Source organism: Poecilia latipinna, unplaced genomic scaffold (genome assembly GCF_001443285.1).
Source record: "Poecilia latipinna isolate Pla-1442-1.1 unplaced genomic scaffold, P_latipinna-1.0 Scaffold218, whole genome shotgun sequence".
Lineage (NCBI taxonomy): Eukaryota > Metazoa > Chordata > Actinopteri > Cyprinodontiformes > Poeciliidae > Poecilia > Poecilia latipinna.
In genome coordinates this window covers 45,796-61,798 of record NW_015112834.1, presented here as the reverse complement: position 1 = coordinate 61,798, position 16,003 = coordinate 45,796, and the positions used below count along the sequence as shown (strand labels likewise).

The window sequence follows — 16,003 nt, the reverse complement described above, 5'->3', positions numbered from 1 at the left end:
CGTTTCTGGGCATAACACCGGAAGTCAGATACCTGCGAACTATGTTAAATTATATCCGTTTTTTTGTCGTACAGGCAAATAATTTACAAGTATTTTAAATGCTACTATCGTTTCTTATGAGAATATGAAAAACCAAATGAAACTATCTAAATAAAAAAACAAGCTACAAACTAATTTCTGGTATTAGAGAGTAGTTTGCTTCAGATACATCCTTTGAGACAACGCGCAGGGCATAACGTGCGTTGGCGAGGATGATGCGTTTGTATTTTCGGCTGGTTTTCATGCTGTCAAATACTGATATCCTTGTCTACTCCCTGCTGGTTTTTCTGCTTTCAAAATGCGAATAAGACGTTTAGGTTAAAAACGTTACATTTAAGCATTAAACAATCAAATGCACTGCGTATGGTAGCTAGATCTCAGAAGCTAGGCGGCTATGTTACGTGGACAGTGTAATTAGTTAGGCAGGTTAGCTTATGGAAGCTAACGCTGCTACTGACTAAACAAGGAAAGAGGCGAAGAAAAGCTTCCTGCAACTTACAGGTTGGTGGAAATGTTAAACTTATATGTGTTGCAATTAAACTGCCTGTGGTGACAAATGGACCCATGATAATTATTTTGCACATAAGATGAGTAGGACAGCAACAGAAATCGCTAAGTTGCTATATGTGCAGTGTTGCTGAGAACGTTTATGGACAATAAAGGTTTTTCAGGCGCAGAATCCGAACAAACTGAGTGTATCGATGCACCTTCTTGTCAGGGTGACTAAATTTGCTCCTTTGACAGGACCAGGAGCATTTTATTTAGAAATGAAGTTACGTTAAACTTCCACTGTTACCTGCCAGGGGACAAGCCTGTCAGCTGCAGCGGTGCGTGTTCTGCAACCCGCTTTGAAGCCCAGTTTATGCGAAATACAATCTAATTTATTTTCTGTGTCATCGTATGAGGAGGACTTTACGGAACCTTCTTACCTAGAAGGTTCCGTAAACTTTACACATTTAAAGCTAAACCTGTCATTGGAAGATAATTCTATTTTGTAGCCGTCCTGTTTTGATAAATGTGTTGACCTCACAACTTATACAACTTCTGAAAAATCGATGATCTCGTTCAGCTAATCTAGCTCATACAAGGTCAAATGTCATACAGGATATAAAGAATACATGTTTATGCAAAGTGAAGGAGAAAAATCACATGAACTAATGTTAGAGGTCACAACCTTAACATTTTTTTGCACTATTGGTGTAGTTCTGTTGGACATTCGTTCCAGGTGCATAAAAACTCGAAATTGCTCTAACAATTTTCTTTACTGTGCACTCCAGGTGTCCAGCTGTTAAAGTGTTTGACGACAACAAGAAACTGTTGTGTCTGTCAACATTGTCCTTCTTAGCAGGGTTAGTTGAGGCCAAAGGACCCGACTGAAGCCTTTCTCATCCAGACTTTGGTAGAAAGAGAGAAACACGAGAACAACAAACAATCATGCAAATGAAAATTATCAAGCTCCTTTTAATTTATCATGCAATGAATTGATTTATTGCTTCTTGTGACAGGCTTTTCCAGAACACAAATAAGCAGATAAATAAATGAACTTTAGCAGCTAACATCTTTTAAAACCTTTAATGAAAGAGTTACTCTCGCCTCGTATCCAAGGAGATGCTTAAAGGGGAAGTCCCCGGTTCCTTTAATATTTTCTCTGAAGTTGGTCGTTTTTATTCATGTATCTGAATGCAAACACTATGATATCCAACAGGTGTGACTGTGTTTAAATGTTCTGCTTGCAAACAAAAATGTAGAGTTTCTGCTGGAATATGAAGTGAATAGGAAATGTAAAATAATCTGGGAGACGGCGGAGAGAAAATGATGGATCAGGACTGAACATGTGGCATCCTCCCAGCGCAAAGCTTCACCGACTTCCCTGAAAAACATCTGATGATGCTGTTTCCACTAATGCTCTCTATCAAACTTCAGTGAACTGCTGCTATTCCACTGAAATGTACTCTATTTACTAAATTAGGTGAATCCTGAAGGAAATCGACTGTATTGAAATGCAATATGAAGGGTTATTATAGTAAATAATACTGAATAAAAGTGCACACCACACTGTTAAGATTTCTTATTTGTCATTTGGAAAGCCAAGTAAAATTTTCCTCCCAGTTCATAGTTTTTTGGTTGATAACATGAAATCTGAATAGAATAAATGTTGTGGTGGTTATATTTTGACAATATTTGAGAAAGTTGAAAGGTTAAGGATATTTTTTATAACTCACTGCATATAATCATACTAACCCATGTAGCAACAGTGGAGAGAGAAAGCTGTTCTTTAACAGGAAGAAACCTCCAGCAGAAAACCAGAACCTGGCTCAGTGAACTGAGGGTTTGAGAACTCGGCTCCAACGCTGAACATTTACATTTCAGATTCTTTCAGATTCTGTTGGTTTCAGTTTAAATACTAAAGAAAGTCATACGCATCTGCTTTTTCCACATGAGCACAAAATAAATCCTTAATTCAGTAAACACATAACTGAAAGTCATGCTTTGGACTCCTTGCTCTTTGCAGGTGTTGCTGGTCATGTGCCCATGGACAAAACGGCCTTTGAGGGGTGGCTGGAGTCAGTCTCTGCCACCTTCCTTTCTCTTAGCGACCAGCAGCGTAACCAGTGTCTGGATCAGCTCATTTCTCTGAGCGGTGCCGCCCAGCTCCGTCACCTGTCCAACGGCCTGGAGACGCTGCTGAAACGGGATTTTCTGCGCCTCCTTCCCCTCGAGCTGGCCTTCTACCTGCTGCGGTGGCTGGATCCTCAGACCCTGCTCACCTGCTGCTTGGTCTGCAAACAGTGGAATAAGGTAAAGGTCCTGAGCCCATGTAGTGCAACATGATACAACAGTCCATCACAATAAATGGAGGAATAACACTGAATTACAGTATAAAGTTTGTTCTGGTTCTTGGTAGTATTTTAAATACAGCTTCATGCTGGAGAGTCACACTCCGACCACTGGATGGCGGCAAAGCTTCTCTAACATAATGCCCGGTTTGCTTCATATCGGCATCATGACAACAAGGTTAAGATATGAGAAAATAGTAACAACTGATATCAACAGAAACCAGCACTGAAAAGATTAATTGTGAAAATAATTAGTATTTATTATTATTATTGAAATAATTGTCAGCAAATTTAGTAATCAATCATTAACTGGAGTACACAGACTTAAAAAAGCCATTTGCTGAATAAATGGCATATTCAGAGCAATAAGTAAGCCAAAACTGTGCAAAATTTCTACATTTTGCATTTATGACTTTTCGCATGTTGATGTTAGGATTGTTTTTAGCTGCAGTAAAGCTGATACGGCAATAAAATGTTTTCTTATTTAAAGGAATCAAATTATTTGCATCATTTCTAATATTGTACAAAAAGGGTTTAATGAAATATCTACAGTATGTGCCATTTTTCCTCCTGGACTGGTCAATATAAATTGATTAATCGGAAAATAAAAATTAATCGATTACAAAATTGGTTATTGAAGCCAGATCAGGAACTTGCATAACTTTTTGTATCAACATCAGATGATAATACAAAGTTTATATTTACATAAAACTGTAATGAAATCTGTCATGAATCTTATTAGTTAACTCCCAGCAGCTATTTAAATTAAAGCTATTTAGGTGTGTGTGTGTGTAGGTGATCAGCTCGTGCACAGAGGTGTGGCAGAGTGTGTGTCGGGAGCTAGGCTGGCGGATCGATGAATCCATTCAGGATGCAGCCCACTGGAAGGGCATCTACCTGAAAGCTAAACTGCGTATGATGCAGCTGAAGGACCAGGAGGCCTTTGAGACGTCGTCCCTGATTGGCCACAGTGCCCGAGTCTACGCCCTGTACTACAAAGATGGCCTGCTCTGCACAGGTACCTTTGATTGGCTCTGGCTCTGACTGTGTCAGTTCCTCTGTGTGACTCTGTGGAGAACGTGACTCTGCCTGCTGGCGTCATGATTGTCTCCTTCTGTTGCAGGATCTGATGACCTCTCTGCCAAATTATGGGACGTGCGAACTGGACAGTGTATTTATGGAATTCAAACACACACATGTGCCACGGTGAAATTCGATGAACAGAAGCTAGTGACCGGGTCCTTTGATAACACTATTGCGTGCTGGGAATGGAGCACAGGGGCTAAAATCCAGCAGTTCCGGGGCCACACTGGAGCAGGTCAGTATGAATTCTGACCAAATGTCCATCTGGAGTTTGCCACGCTTTAGGCGTTAGTTTAGTTTTATACTTTTGAGGTGATTGAGGGAGAAAATAACTACTTCAAAAAATGCAATAGAATTTGCACAATCACACTTCTGCAAATGAACAGACTGGAGTTGGATTAAAGCAGATTAAACACAGCTGATGTGAATAAATGCTGAAACTACAAAATGTTTGGAGTGATTTAGAAACCCCTCCTGCCCTGACATTGACTTACATCAATCATGTTCCACAGTTTTTACTACATTGATGTATAAGAAACTCGGGGTGATGCACAACCATGGTTATAGTGTGTGTGTGTGTGTGTGTGTGTGTGTGTGTGTGTGTGTGTGTACAGTCTTTAGTGTGGACTACAATGATGAACTGGATGTGCTGGTCAGCGGTTCTGCAGACTTCACGGTAAAGGTCTGGTCTCTGTCTGCCGGTGCCTGCCTCAACACGCTCACTGGACACACCGAGTGGGTCACTAAGGTGAGGTCAGCATGCTGACGCATCGCGTTTTCTTGTTGGTAACGCCGACTCTCACTGTTTGCTCTCCTCCTGGTGTGGTCTCCCATCAGGTGATATTGCAGAGGAGTGAAGTAGAATCCATGGTACATAGTCCTGGAGATTATATCCTGCTAAGTGCTGATAAGTATGAAATCAAGGTAACGTTCTCACCCTACTAGAATTCATATTTTCATTGGAGGTTTTCTTATCGTAAGCGCTCCACACGATGAAACTGAATGCTTTTCACGCTCTGCAGGTTTGGCCTTTAGGAAGAGAAATCAACTGCAAGTGTTTGAAGACGCTGTCGGTGTCGGAGGACCGCAGCATCAGCCTTCAGCCTCGCCTGCAGTTTGATGGACGTTACATCGTCTGCAGCTCTGACCTTGGGGTCTATCAGTGGGATTTTGCCAGTTTTGAAATTCTGAGGTAAAATCTTCAGAACGTCACATTAGTTCAAGATTACCTTTTATTCATCCAGCTACATTGATTGAGAACAAATTCTCATTTTCAGCAGAGACCTGTTTAGAAAAGATTAAAACATTTTACAGCAGAATATCATACAGCAGAAAACAGAAGAATATTATTAAACAGAAAAATATGTGTAATAGTAATCATACTGACTAAATGTACTGTAATACTCATGGTTAGTCAGTAGTTTTTAAAAGCAGGTACATCAGTCATGTACTATGGGTTTTACTAAGTTGATAATGGTTGATATTGAAGTCAGTGGTGGGGTTTTTTGCAAGTTGTTCCAATCTTTGGTGTTGGAGTGATGAGCCCCACTGACTTGGGAGCAGCTATGTATGAGGTGTTTTGGGGAAATTGTGAATTGCGATTTTCCAGAAACGTTTTGGACTCAAGACGTTGGAATGACACACAACTTTTTATGAACTGTGATGCTGTGAGAGCTCTGGTGGAGCCAACCGCACATTGTCTGAAAAAGCCAAACCAAACCGTCATCCTCCATCTACTTCCTGTCTTCTTCTTCGTTTTTGCTGGTAGTAACATCCAGCTGTTGATGATGTGACATGGAAAAAATGTTTTCATCACAGTTTTGCTGAATATTTCTGTTTCGATGCGGCTGAAAATCCACCTCAATCTAGTGCAAAAACTTAATTAAAAACTGAGTTTTTTCAAAATTGATGCGTTTCTGATAAGCAAATTTATTTTCAACTTGTGCAGTTCTGTGGTTAACAAACACTCAGCCGATGTCGCTCTAACCCTTACAACTCTGTTCTCCTTTTCTCAGAGTAATAAAGATGGAGGACCCAGCCAACCTGTCCCTGCTAAGCTTCGGTGAGGTGTTTGCTCTCCTTTTTGATAACCACTTCCTGTATGTCATGGACCTGAGAACAGAGTCCGTCTCAGGCCGCTGGCCTCTTCCAGCCTACAGGAAATCCAAACGAGGATCCAGCTTCCTGGCAGGCGTCACCTCCTGGCTGAACGGCCTGGATGGGGGCAATGACTCTGGACTGGTATTTGCCACCAGCATGCCCGACCATAGCATTCACTTAGTTCTATGGAAGGAGAACGGTTAGCAAAACGGAGAGGTCACACTGTGGACGTTTGGCCTGTGAACTACCACAACGTTCTCTAAAATATATAACTGCCAAGAAAGATCATTTACGGACCAAAGCATGTTGTCTTCACCCGTTTCTTCCTCATCATTCAAGTCCTCCTCTAGAACTTTACACACAAACATAAACTAATGGAGCCGAAGGTCAGCTAAGAACTGAACTGAATTGGTTACTTTTGTGCTAAAAATGGATCGGCGCCTCTTTCAAAAAAGAAAAAAAAAAACTTCCATGAAGCCAAAATGATGATGACCAGGAAAGCAGAAAAAAAAAAAACATTTTAGTAACCAAAATAACATCGATATCTTTTGTAATGTATGTAAATGTGTAAAAGTGCAGGATTATTGCAGTTTTGCTTTTGCTGGCATTGCGCCAGTGAGAACGTCTGTAGCTGACTAGAGTTGCCATGTCAGTCACTGAGCTGACATCTTGGAACAGGGAGGCCTTAAGCTGACTGCGTTTCCAACGCATGAAGACATGAAGGGTTCTGAAGCTCACACAGTGCTGCGCTGTACCATGTCAAACACTCTGTTCGTTTTAAGGACATCTGGTTTAAATGTCAGCTTCGATAAATGTGACGTGCCTTTCAGTTCTTTACAACAGCTTCAGCAGACTGCAGTTAAGAAACCACTTTAGGATCTTTTCATATTCAGATGCCTGTACATTAATCGCTATATTCTGGATATTTCTTGCTCATTGTAGTGCTTTTCTGAACCGATTGTGTACAGCATATTTTTGTGAAATTCCACAGAAAGTTACACAGTAAAGAAAGTAAGTTTGAATGAATTTGGTTGGGTCAATTATATTTTTTTTGAGTTGATGGTTATTTATATCTAAAACACCACATTTATCAATTGCAGTAATCAGACTGTAAGTCGATTTTACGTTGTATCCTTGTCCCTGCAGCACTTAATTCAGGTAATCAAAACAATGTGAGTTGTATGTATAATAAGACTTAAGCCAGGTGATCTGTTTGAAATCTTTCTAGGTTTAATATATTTACATGGACTTGCATAGTGTTTGTCACGTTTTCTGCCACACAAAGAGTCACCTTAATCTGCTTCATTCTTTCTAATAAAACATCGTAGTAAAAGTCCTCTTTGTTTTGTGTTTTGCTATTACTTCGTACATATTTATTTAATCTTGATTTAAAGAGGAGATTTCAAGGTGTCAGATTGCGAAGGCAGCTTGTATTTTCTCATGTTTGATATATATGTGGCATTTTTATACCAACTGAAGTTAACATTGTTACTTCAATGAGCTATAAAATGGCACTATATACCTGAAAAAACATAACACTGCCCCCTTAAAGATGTTTTATTATCTGAAGACTTTATATTGCTTTCCAGTTCTTTGGGGCACCAAACCATTTGGTTCGTTAACTCTTGTAAAATATAACAGATTAATGAATACAACTGAACAAGCCATAACTAAGTAACCTACTGCACTGCTAGCTATAGATTCTGACCAGTAGTTATTCTTACATTAATATTTTACTGATTGTTGCATTATTAATGTCAAAGTTTTGAGCTGTACACCTGTTTGTTGAAATGTAGGTGTTTGCTAATTGCTGCTGGCTAGTCTGAAGGAGCTGAGTGGGGCTGGGCTGCTCTGACGCTAAAGCTCGGCTGGAGGAAGATCTTTGTAGAAAAGGCAGCACACAGCGAGACCTGGCCTTTAGGCACCCCGAATGGTTGCCATGGGAGATTTTAGGATTTCTCAAACATGCAAGAAATAATCAAGGGAAAACTTCAGGTATGTTTTTGCTGAGGGAATAACATTGTGCATAAGGTAAAGCTCAAAAAGTCATTTTATGCCCTTTAACTTGAATTACATGTGAGACTGCGACTGTGGAGAGTCATTTCACAGGAACGTGCTAGCTACTACAAGGTCTCTACTGTATGGAAGCCCATTTCTGCCATGAAACAACAACAAAAAAAATAAAAGCCCAACAGGAAGTCATAATTACAAGTTATAACAATAAGGGTTATAATTGAGACTTTCAAGGTCACACTTATCTCATAACTAGGACTCAGAAAGTTTAAGTTATGGCTTTCATTCTCATAATTATGCTGTATATATTATTTTGTCTTTCCTGGTGGAAATAGATGGGAAATACTACAGAACCTTACGTTGACAAATCCAAACTATTCCTGTGATACACGGCAACTAAGTGACGCACTAAAGATGCAAAATATACACTGAAATGATAAACAGCAACATATAAATAAAAGGTCTATTTATTACTTACAATAAAAGAAACAGTTTTTTATAAAACATTTCTAATTTTAGTCAGACTTCATTGTCAGCTTCCATAAATTCTGAACACTAGTCATGTGTTACTCATCATCCAGGTAAGTTGGGCTGCATTTGACCGACTGAGCTGCACATTGTAAATACAACTGATTAAAACGTGGCTCTTGATAAAACAGGCTGCAGCTGAGTTTGTTGGTCTTTTCCATCTTTTCCATCTCCAGACCACAGCGGTCTCTTCAGGTAAGTCTCGTCCCTTTGCCTTCCTCTCAGAAGTCATCGTCGTCACAGATGTCCAGGTACACGTCGAAGGCTTCTCGATTGCAGTTTCCATCCGGTGTGAAGACGTACTTGTGGAAGGTCCCGTCTACACAGATGGCTGCAGAACAGAGGCACGAGAAGGCAAGGATAGAAAACTATAGTGATACTCAAAATTAATTTAGAAATATAAGCTTAGAGAAGGAAGTAAACGGACTTGTAATACATGTTTTTTCTGTCAGGATGTAGAAGTGAGGCTAAAGTACAGGATGATGATGCTAAAGCTAAGATGACTGGCTTTTGCTAGAAATGTTTAAAGATGGTGACTGCATCAGGTTACAGCTCCTGTCAGTCTCACTAATGCCAAGCGTAAAAAGCTCCAGGTTACTGGAGAGGAGTATTTGTATTAGGGCTGAAATGGTTAATCGTGATTAATCGGTTATTGAAATAATCTTCCACTCATTTGGTAATTGATCTGTCACTGGATTATACAGACTCAAAAAAGAATATTTGCTGAAAGAACAACACACTCAGAGCAGTAAGGCCAAAACTGTACAAAAATATGTAAAATTTGCATTTAAGATAAAAAAAAATCCCTTTGTCTGCAAATATGTTCTACCCAGAACTCCTCAAGTCACAGTTTTAGCTTCAGCTGATTCAAATTGTGTAAAACAAAATCTATTAGCCACCTCTTGCCATCCAATTATTGGTTGTTAATACAAAAATTAATCTGCAATTTTTGTAAGTGATCAAGTTTTCACTAAGGGAATGCTATGTTATTGCACTTTAGACAATAAAATGTTTTATTTTCTTAAAAATGTAATTATTTTTATATTTACATATTTTAACGCATTTCTAATATTGTATAAAAAAGGCTGAAATGGTCAAATAAAAAAATCTGCAGAATGTGGCTAATTTTTTAACAAATTAATCATCTGAATAATCAATAAAATAATTCCATTACTAACAATCATTAGTTGCAGCCCTGATTGGTATAAATTAAATCCTACCGACAAAGATTTTATTCTATATCTTCTCATAACAATACTGCTCCATTTTTACCAATAACATTTACTGAGCTTCATTCTAGCTTCTCTGCATCATGTGACATGCAGGAAACGCCACATTTATGAACGTGATGATATGCAGCCAGAACACAACAGCAGGTTTCCTCACCGATGACCGAGTTCACGTTTTTGGATGTGTTTTTTCCAAAAGCACATATGCAGGCGCACTCAGCAGGCACGGTGAAGCTGGCCAGCGACCACTGGCTGTCCACATACTGACCAATCACAGGGCCCACCTTCCCGACACGGGCCAGGCTGCAGAGAGAGAGATGGGTTCAGCTCACGGCAGCAGTGAGAGGATGAGAGCAGGTGGAGGTCTTACGCTGAGCGTCGGTTGAGTTTGGTGTCCTTCAGAGCAAAGATGTGGACGGTGCCTTTGTCGCTGGAGGCACACAGGAAGGACGAGTCGTGGCTGAAGTTGATGCTGCAAGAGAGAAAAGGAGGAACGCTTCAGTGGATGAAAGCCGACGGCGTCTGTGTGCTGCACCGGTCTCGTGTTTCACATGGTTAACACGTCTGTTGAACGCAGAGTTGTTTACTTCTTCAAAAATGGCTTAACAATCTAAAAAAATGCTACTTTGCACGATGGTGCATTTTAGGGACTAATACAATCGTCTCTAAAAAAGGAGTAAATTTCCACCAGAAAACTTAAATTTTGTCTTAGAAATTTTCTAGAGGAGAAAAAGCCAGGACATTTCTGAGCTTGAAAAGTGGAAAAATTGCTAGAAATAACTTAGAAATTTTGAGATTAATCTCAGACTTTTTCCAGGAAAAAAACTTTTGAAACTCAATAATTTCCATGTTTTTTTCTAGAAAATGTGTGGAATTCTTAAAATTTCAGAATATTTTGGCAGAAAATTACTTTTTTTCTGTCTCCAATGGCCCTAATATGAGTTGACAAACTCTCAATCAGAGACCTCTTCTGATTCATTGCAAACCTAACAATAACTCTTAAGGCATTTAAATGATAAGAGTTATAATATTTTGCTTCCCTTTGGGTCAAATCCAGTAGTTTTGAACTGAATAAACGTTGTAACTAATTAGATTCTTGTGTTCTTAATGTCCTGGCAGAAATGACCCTGAACACACCATCTACCCTGTGAAATACGGTGGAAGCATCATGCTGTGGGGATACTGTTCTTCAACAGGGACAGCAAAATGAGTGATACAGTTGAAATTTTACATACACCCAATAAAAACACACATATTTTTTTTATCTCACTGTCTGAAGATAAATCAGACCAAACTTTTCTTGTTTCTTTCTTTTACCAGAATTATTTCTATTTGCTAAATGCCAGAAAACTTAGCCAGAACATTTTTTAGACATTTGTTTCCCCTTTCTTTATATACATTTGGTCAGTATGAGGGATAAATGTCTTTAGTGTATAACTTGGGTCAAATGTTTTGACTCAAGTTTTGGATTTCCTTCCAGAAGGACACTGACTGTAAAAATACTAAATGAAGGCCTGGACCAAAGACCCAAACTACATCCACCTTCCACTCTGATCTGTTGTGATCTGTTGTGATCTGCAGTAAGCACCAGTAGAGCGTGGCTGGGTCGGTGCCTCTGCGCAGCTCCACCAGCTTGTCTCTGGTTGTGGTGTCGAACAGTCGGATCAGGGTTCCTTTGCGGGACGCTGACGCCGCCACGCTGCCTGCCTGGTTCAGCGCCACGCAGGCGATCTCGCTCTGGTGGGCGTTGATGGTAAACGGCGCCGACGATGTGCCGGGCTTGGTGTTGGACAAGTCCTGAAAGAGACGAGACGTCCCAGCTTGTTGGCCAAAACAACAGAGTCGGACGCACTCGTCCTCCCACAAGTCTGGAACTTACCACCAGCTGCAAGCTGCCGCATTTGTGACCTGGGAATACCAACAGCTGTTTCTCCAGACTGGGACACAGGTCACAGATACCTGCAGGATGGAGAGAAATTCTGTCTAGAAGTAAGACAATAAGAGGAGAGACAAAGAAATCACAGAGGAAGAAAGAGTTTCACCTTTAGGGTTGTCTCTGGTGTCGAATTCAAAAAGCTTGACGGGATTGTCTGGGAAACTGTAAACGAAGATCTTGTTCTTCAACACGATTATGATCCTACGACAACAGGCGATCTCATGATCAGTGGATCCGTGCGGCTGGACAGGGAGGGGTAACAGTGGTCAGAGGAAACTCACTTGTCGTGCCTCATGCGAACGGCCAGAACCGGTTTGGTGAAGGTGAACTCCAGCACCAGCTTATCCTTGGGGTCTCGGGACTCTCGAGCGTCATCCCAGATCAGAACTTCAACCAGAGGAGAGCAGATCCAAGTGATGCTCAATAATTCAATGAATGAGAAACACATGCTCTATTCTCACTGTAGGTGTCACCCACTTACAACAGACATGCTTTTAATACCAGACAAAACTCTGTCAGTACTCTGACAATGCCTCTGCCTCAAACCAACACTCTGAAAGAAACAGCTGTTTCTTTTTGGAATAAGTTGCCTTCTGAAATATGTAAATTTTAATAGAGAATGAATTAACATGAAATTGATGGAATGTCTAAATTTGTATTCAGTCTGTTATAGTTTTATTTGTATCTTTATTTTTAATTTAGTTTTGATATGGCTAAAATATCCATATCAAAATGCACAGTGGTACCACTGCTGCCTTGCAGCAAGAAGGTTCTGGGTTTGATTCCCAGCCCTGGTCTTTCTGCATGGAGTTTGCATGTTCTCCCTGTGCATATGTGGGTTTTTCTAGGTACTCTCTCAGTCCAAAAACATGACGTCATCCACTGACCATTAGGCACCAGGTGATCCCACTAGGATCATGATGGGTATGATGATGGGTGGACGGCTGAAATAGTTTGTGCTTGTAATTTCTGCTACAGTAGGGACTAGTGGGGATCCTTTACTAAGCAAATAAATATTTTAAACATCTACAGCAGGTACAGTATAAATAAAGACAGGTCAGGCTGATTATAAAAAATAAAAGAACATTCTGGAGAAGCTGACGCACCGGAGATTTCGGAGAATTTGGGATTGACTCCTCCTCCGACCAAGGCCAGCAGGTTGGAGCGATGCAGCATGGAGCACAGCGCCACACTGCCCACCTGCTCATGGTCTGAAACAACACAAACACTCAATGTGCACAGATACACTGATTTGCAACAGTTTTGGGACAGTTGTCAAGACGACAGAGGTCTTCATCTCACAGGCATACGTTCAGCATCACATTTTCTCCCTGCCTCTTTGCCTGAGCTGGAAAGCAGAGGTGGGCGGAGCCATCCAAAACATCGATAATATTGATAGTGTGTTGTGGAAAAAATTCACTTACAAACTTTCATATTTCTATGTTGCAGTTCCTCAACTCTAACACAGAAAATAAGTGTTTGTTTCTCAAATGATACTTTATTTAGGAAACGATGTACACAAATTTGTTTTGTTTGTCTATTGTTTTTGTTTATGTTAATATGTAGGCCTGTCATAAATTTTGCTGAAAAATAAACTGATAAACCATAAAAATGGCTAAATGTCAGAACTCTGATATATCGAACTTAAGTAATAAAAAATATTGGTATCGGTATTGGTATCAGCATCAGCGATACCAGACCAGGCCATATTGCCCACCTCTACTGCAAAGCATTTATGTCCAGTCACAAACAGGCCAGAGGTTTGTTGATTTGCTGATAAAAACTCATTAAAGCAGTGGAGTGACGGCAGGCAGCTATCAGTACCTCCACCAGGACTCACCCAGGTGGCCCTTCTCCATCAGCGGCTCCACGTTGTAGATTTTCACCCCCGTCTCCATCGCACAGCAGAAACAGCCTGTAGATGACAAACACTTCAAACTTCATCTGTTTGTTAGTTCTGCATGTTTTCTGTCAGGAGCACCTTCTGCTGCTTACACAATGGAGCCATTAAACGAAGTTGATTCTGTTTCTAAACACTCAACATTCAAAAGCAAACTGAGTTGACTTCTACGGAAGGTAAAGAGGATCAAAAATAGGCAACTTTTCACATAACATTGGCACTGACCTGATGTGATGAAGTTGTTTGACGTAAGCCTTACATGTGGTCATTTGTGTGAATTGTCAATTAATGTTGCATATAACAGTTTTAACTTAGACTGACGGGGGGATGTAATATTTTGTTAGTTACCTGACCCAAACTGAGATCAGAAGAATGTAACATATAATCTTCAAAAAATATATACATATATACGGTTAAGTTAAAGTACACCTTAGGTTTGAGAATATTTGTGATTCTATCCACAATACATTAAAAAAACTTAACATAAAAACAGAAATTCAATGTTTAGGTACATGATTTAGTAGATCTGTAGCAGTAAGAAAGTTTGCTGGACGATAAATTATGTTTAGGAAGATATTTTGTTTTGTTCAGCAAAACATTTTACTTACCTGAGGGCACTACCCAAAGATTTGGCTGTTATTATTGCAAAGACTTCATCTTTGTGATTAAAAAGGAAAACTATAGTAAGCTGGGTAGATTAAGTAAAAATAATGTGGTTTTTAATATTTTCACATAAATCTCAATAAGCCCTAGTAAGACAGATTTTAGTATCACAGTCCATAAAATACAAACATATTTAAATAAAGTTTAATTATAACAACTTGACTGGACATTTTCTACCGTTATGGATTACAGTTTAAATATTTATTTTCCTCTCAATAGAGAACACACTTGACTCAGTGATTCTTTATTCATCAGTGTCTTTTAGGAAAAAAGATCAATTGTCATGACAAGTTAATAAAGTCTGATTTCCAGATATACCACTGGCTCAGAGCTTTGATGTGTAAATGCATTTCCTCTCATAGAAGCTTCTTAGTTATTGCTCTCTTTAGTTTTGTCAACTTTTTCCTTTTCCACAGAAAGTTCTCATGGCTCAAAGTGTCAAGTATGTCATTTATATCAGACCCGTCTGTCTTATACAGCGCCTGAGACATTTATAAGTTGGTGCTATATAAATAAAAATGAACTGAAAGGAATACTACCTTACGATCTATCATGGGAGAACAAATATCAAAATGAATATAGAAGGTTTGCATTAGTGTTTGTTATTGCTTGCTGGACCAACAAAATTAGTAACGACATTGCATATTTTCATTTTCAGAATCAGTCCCATAAAACAAAAATGTGTCAATTAGATGAACAACTTTCCAAACACCTACAGCTCTAATGTAACCAAAACTGCTAAAGTAGAGAGAGCAAAACAACAACAGCCTCCCCCAGGCCTGTAGACGTCTGCGGTGGTTTCTTTTGTTCTGCTCTCCAACTGGAACACATCCAGAAGTTGCGGCAGTTGGGACATTTTGTGTGACTGTAAAACTTCGCCTTGCTGACGAAGCTTTTTTTCTAAAGTAAGTGGGACCAGGGTGAAGCTTACTTTGGTCCTGGTTGAACTGGAGGCTGTTGACTCCTCTCTGCTGAGCCATGGCTGCTGTAATCCTCCGGAACTACGCCTTTATTCACAATCGCAGGACAAACTGGAAGAGGAGACACAGACCGCCAGTCTCCAGCTTCCAGGCGACAGGTAGAGAGATACAGCCGCTGCAGCTGGAACTACAGCTGCGTCATTAGCATTAGCTTAGATGTAAACAAACAAACCGCTGCTCTTCCTCTGCTTTGTTTCATTGCTGCTGGTTTCTTGGAGCATCGTTGCCACCAAGTGGTCGGGAGGACAAATCTGCATTCTACAAATCTAACTAGATCGTAAAGAACATTTTCATGACACTGAAGCAAAAATCGTTCCCTTCCTAAAATAATGGCCCAACTCAATTGCCATTTAAAATGTATGAAATCAGTGACAGGACATGATCACTTATGGGCAACATACTCTTACAATTGTAAGACATTTGTAAACAAAGCGAGTTTTCTCAGGTACACAGAGCTCAGATGTTCTGACCCACTCTTCCATCTCATGTGTTGTTCTGAAAGTGTCATTCATGCTGGAATTATAACAAAATAAAAACTGGAAATGTCCAGTCTGGATGGAAAGACATACATCTGTGGTAAACCACGTGAATTACTCAGCAGAAAGTGAAATGTTATGAATGTGATTCTTGATAATAGGGACAAAATGGGTTTTAATTTTCCCAAATCTTTTAAAATTATTTCTCAACCTTATGTA

General features: G+C 39.8%; 2 protein-coding genes across 2 annotated transcripts; one reads left to right on the top strand and one right to left on the bottom strand.

Annotated features, from left to right (window-relative positions):
* The first annotated feature begins 38 nt into the window (after nt 1-38).
* On the top strand, nt 39-7,395 carry fbxw2 (F-box and WD repeat domain containing 2). The gene is made up of 8 exons (XM_015031788.1): nt 39-540; nt 2,552-2,838; nt 3,672-3,894; nt 4,000-4,194; nt 4,574-4,707; nt 4,797-4,883; nt 4,982-5,151; nt 5,975-7,395. Exons 2-8 carry the CDS (start codon nt 2,572-2,574, stop codon nt 6,261-6,263), a joined length of 1,365 nt encoding a protein of 454 aa, XP_014887274.1. The 5' UTR covers nt 39-540; nt 2,552-2,571; the 3' UTR covers nt 6,264-7,395.
* A 1,126-nt stretch (nt 7,396-8,521) lies between these two features.
* wdr45 (WD repeat domain 45) lies at nt 8,522-15,517 on the bottom strand. Its single transcript, XM_015031790.1, has 10 exons — nt 15,260-15,517; nt 13,606-13,680; nt 12,872-12,976; nt 12,047-12,152; nt 11,872-11,966; nt 11,709-11,788; nt 11,418-11,626; nt 10,200-10,301; nt 9,987-10,132; nt 8,522-8,931 (listed from the first exon to the last, which is right to left on the bottom strand). Exons 1-10 carry the CDS (start codon nt 15,306-15,308, stop codon nt 8,822-8,824), a joined length of 1,077 nt encoding a protein of 358 aa, XP_014887276.1. The 5' UTR covers nt 15,309-15,517; the 3' UTR covers nt 8,522-8,821.
* Between the last annotated feature and the right edge of the window lie 486 nt (nt 15,518-16,003).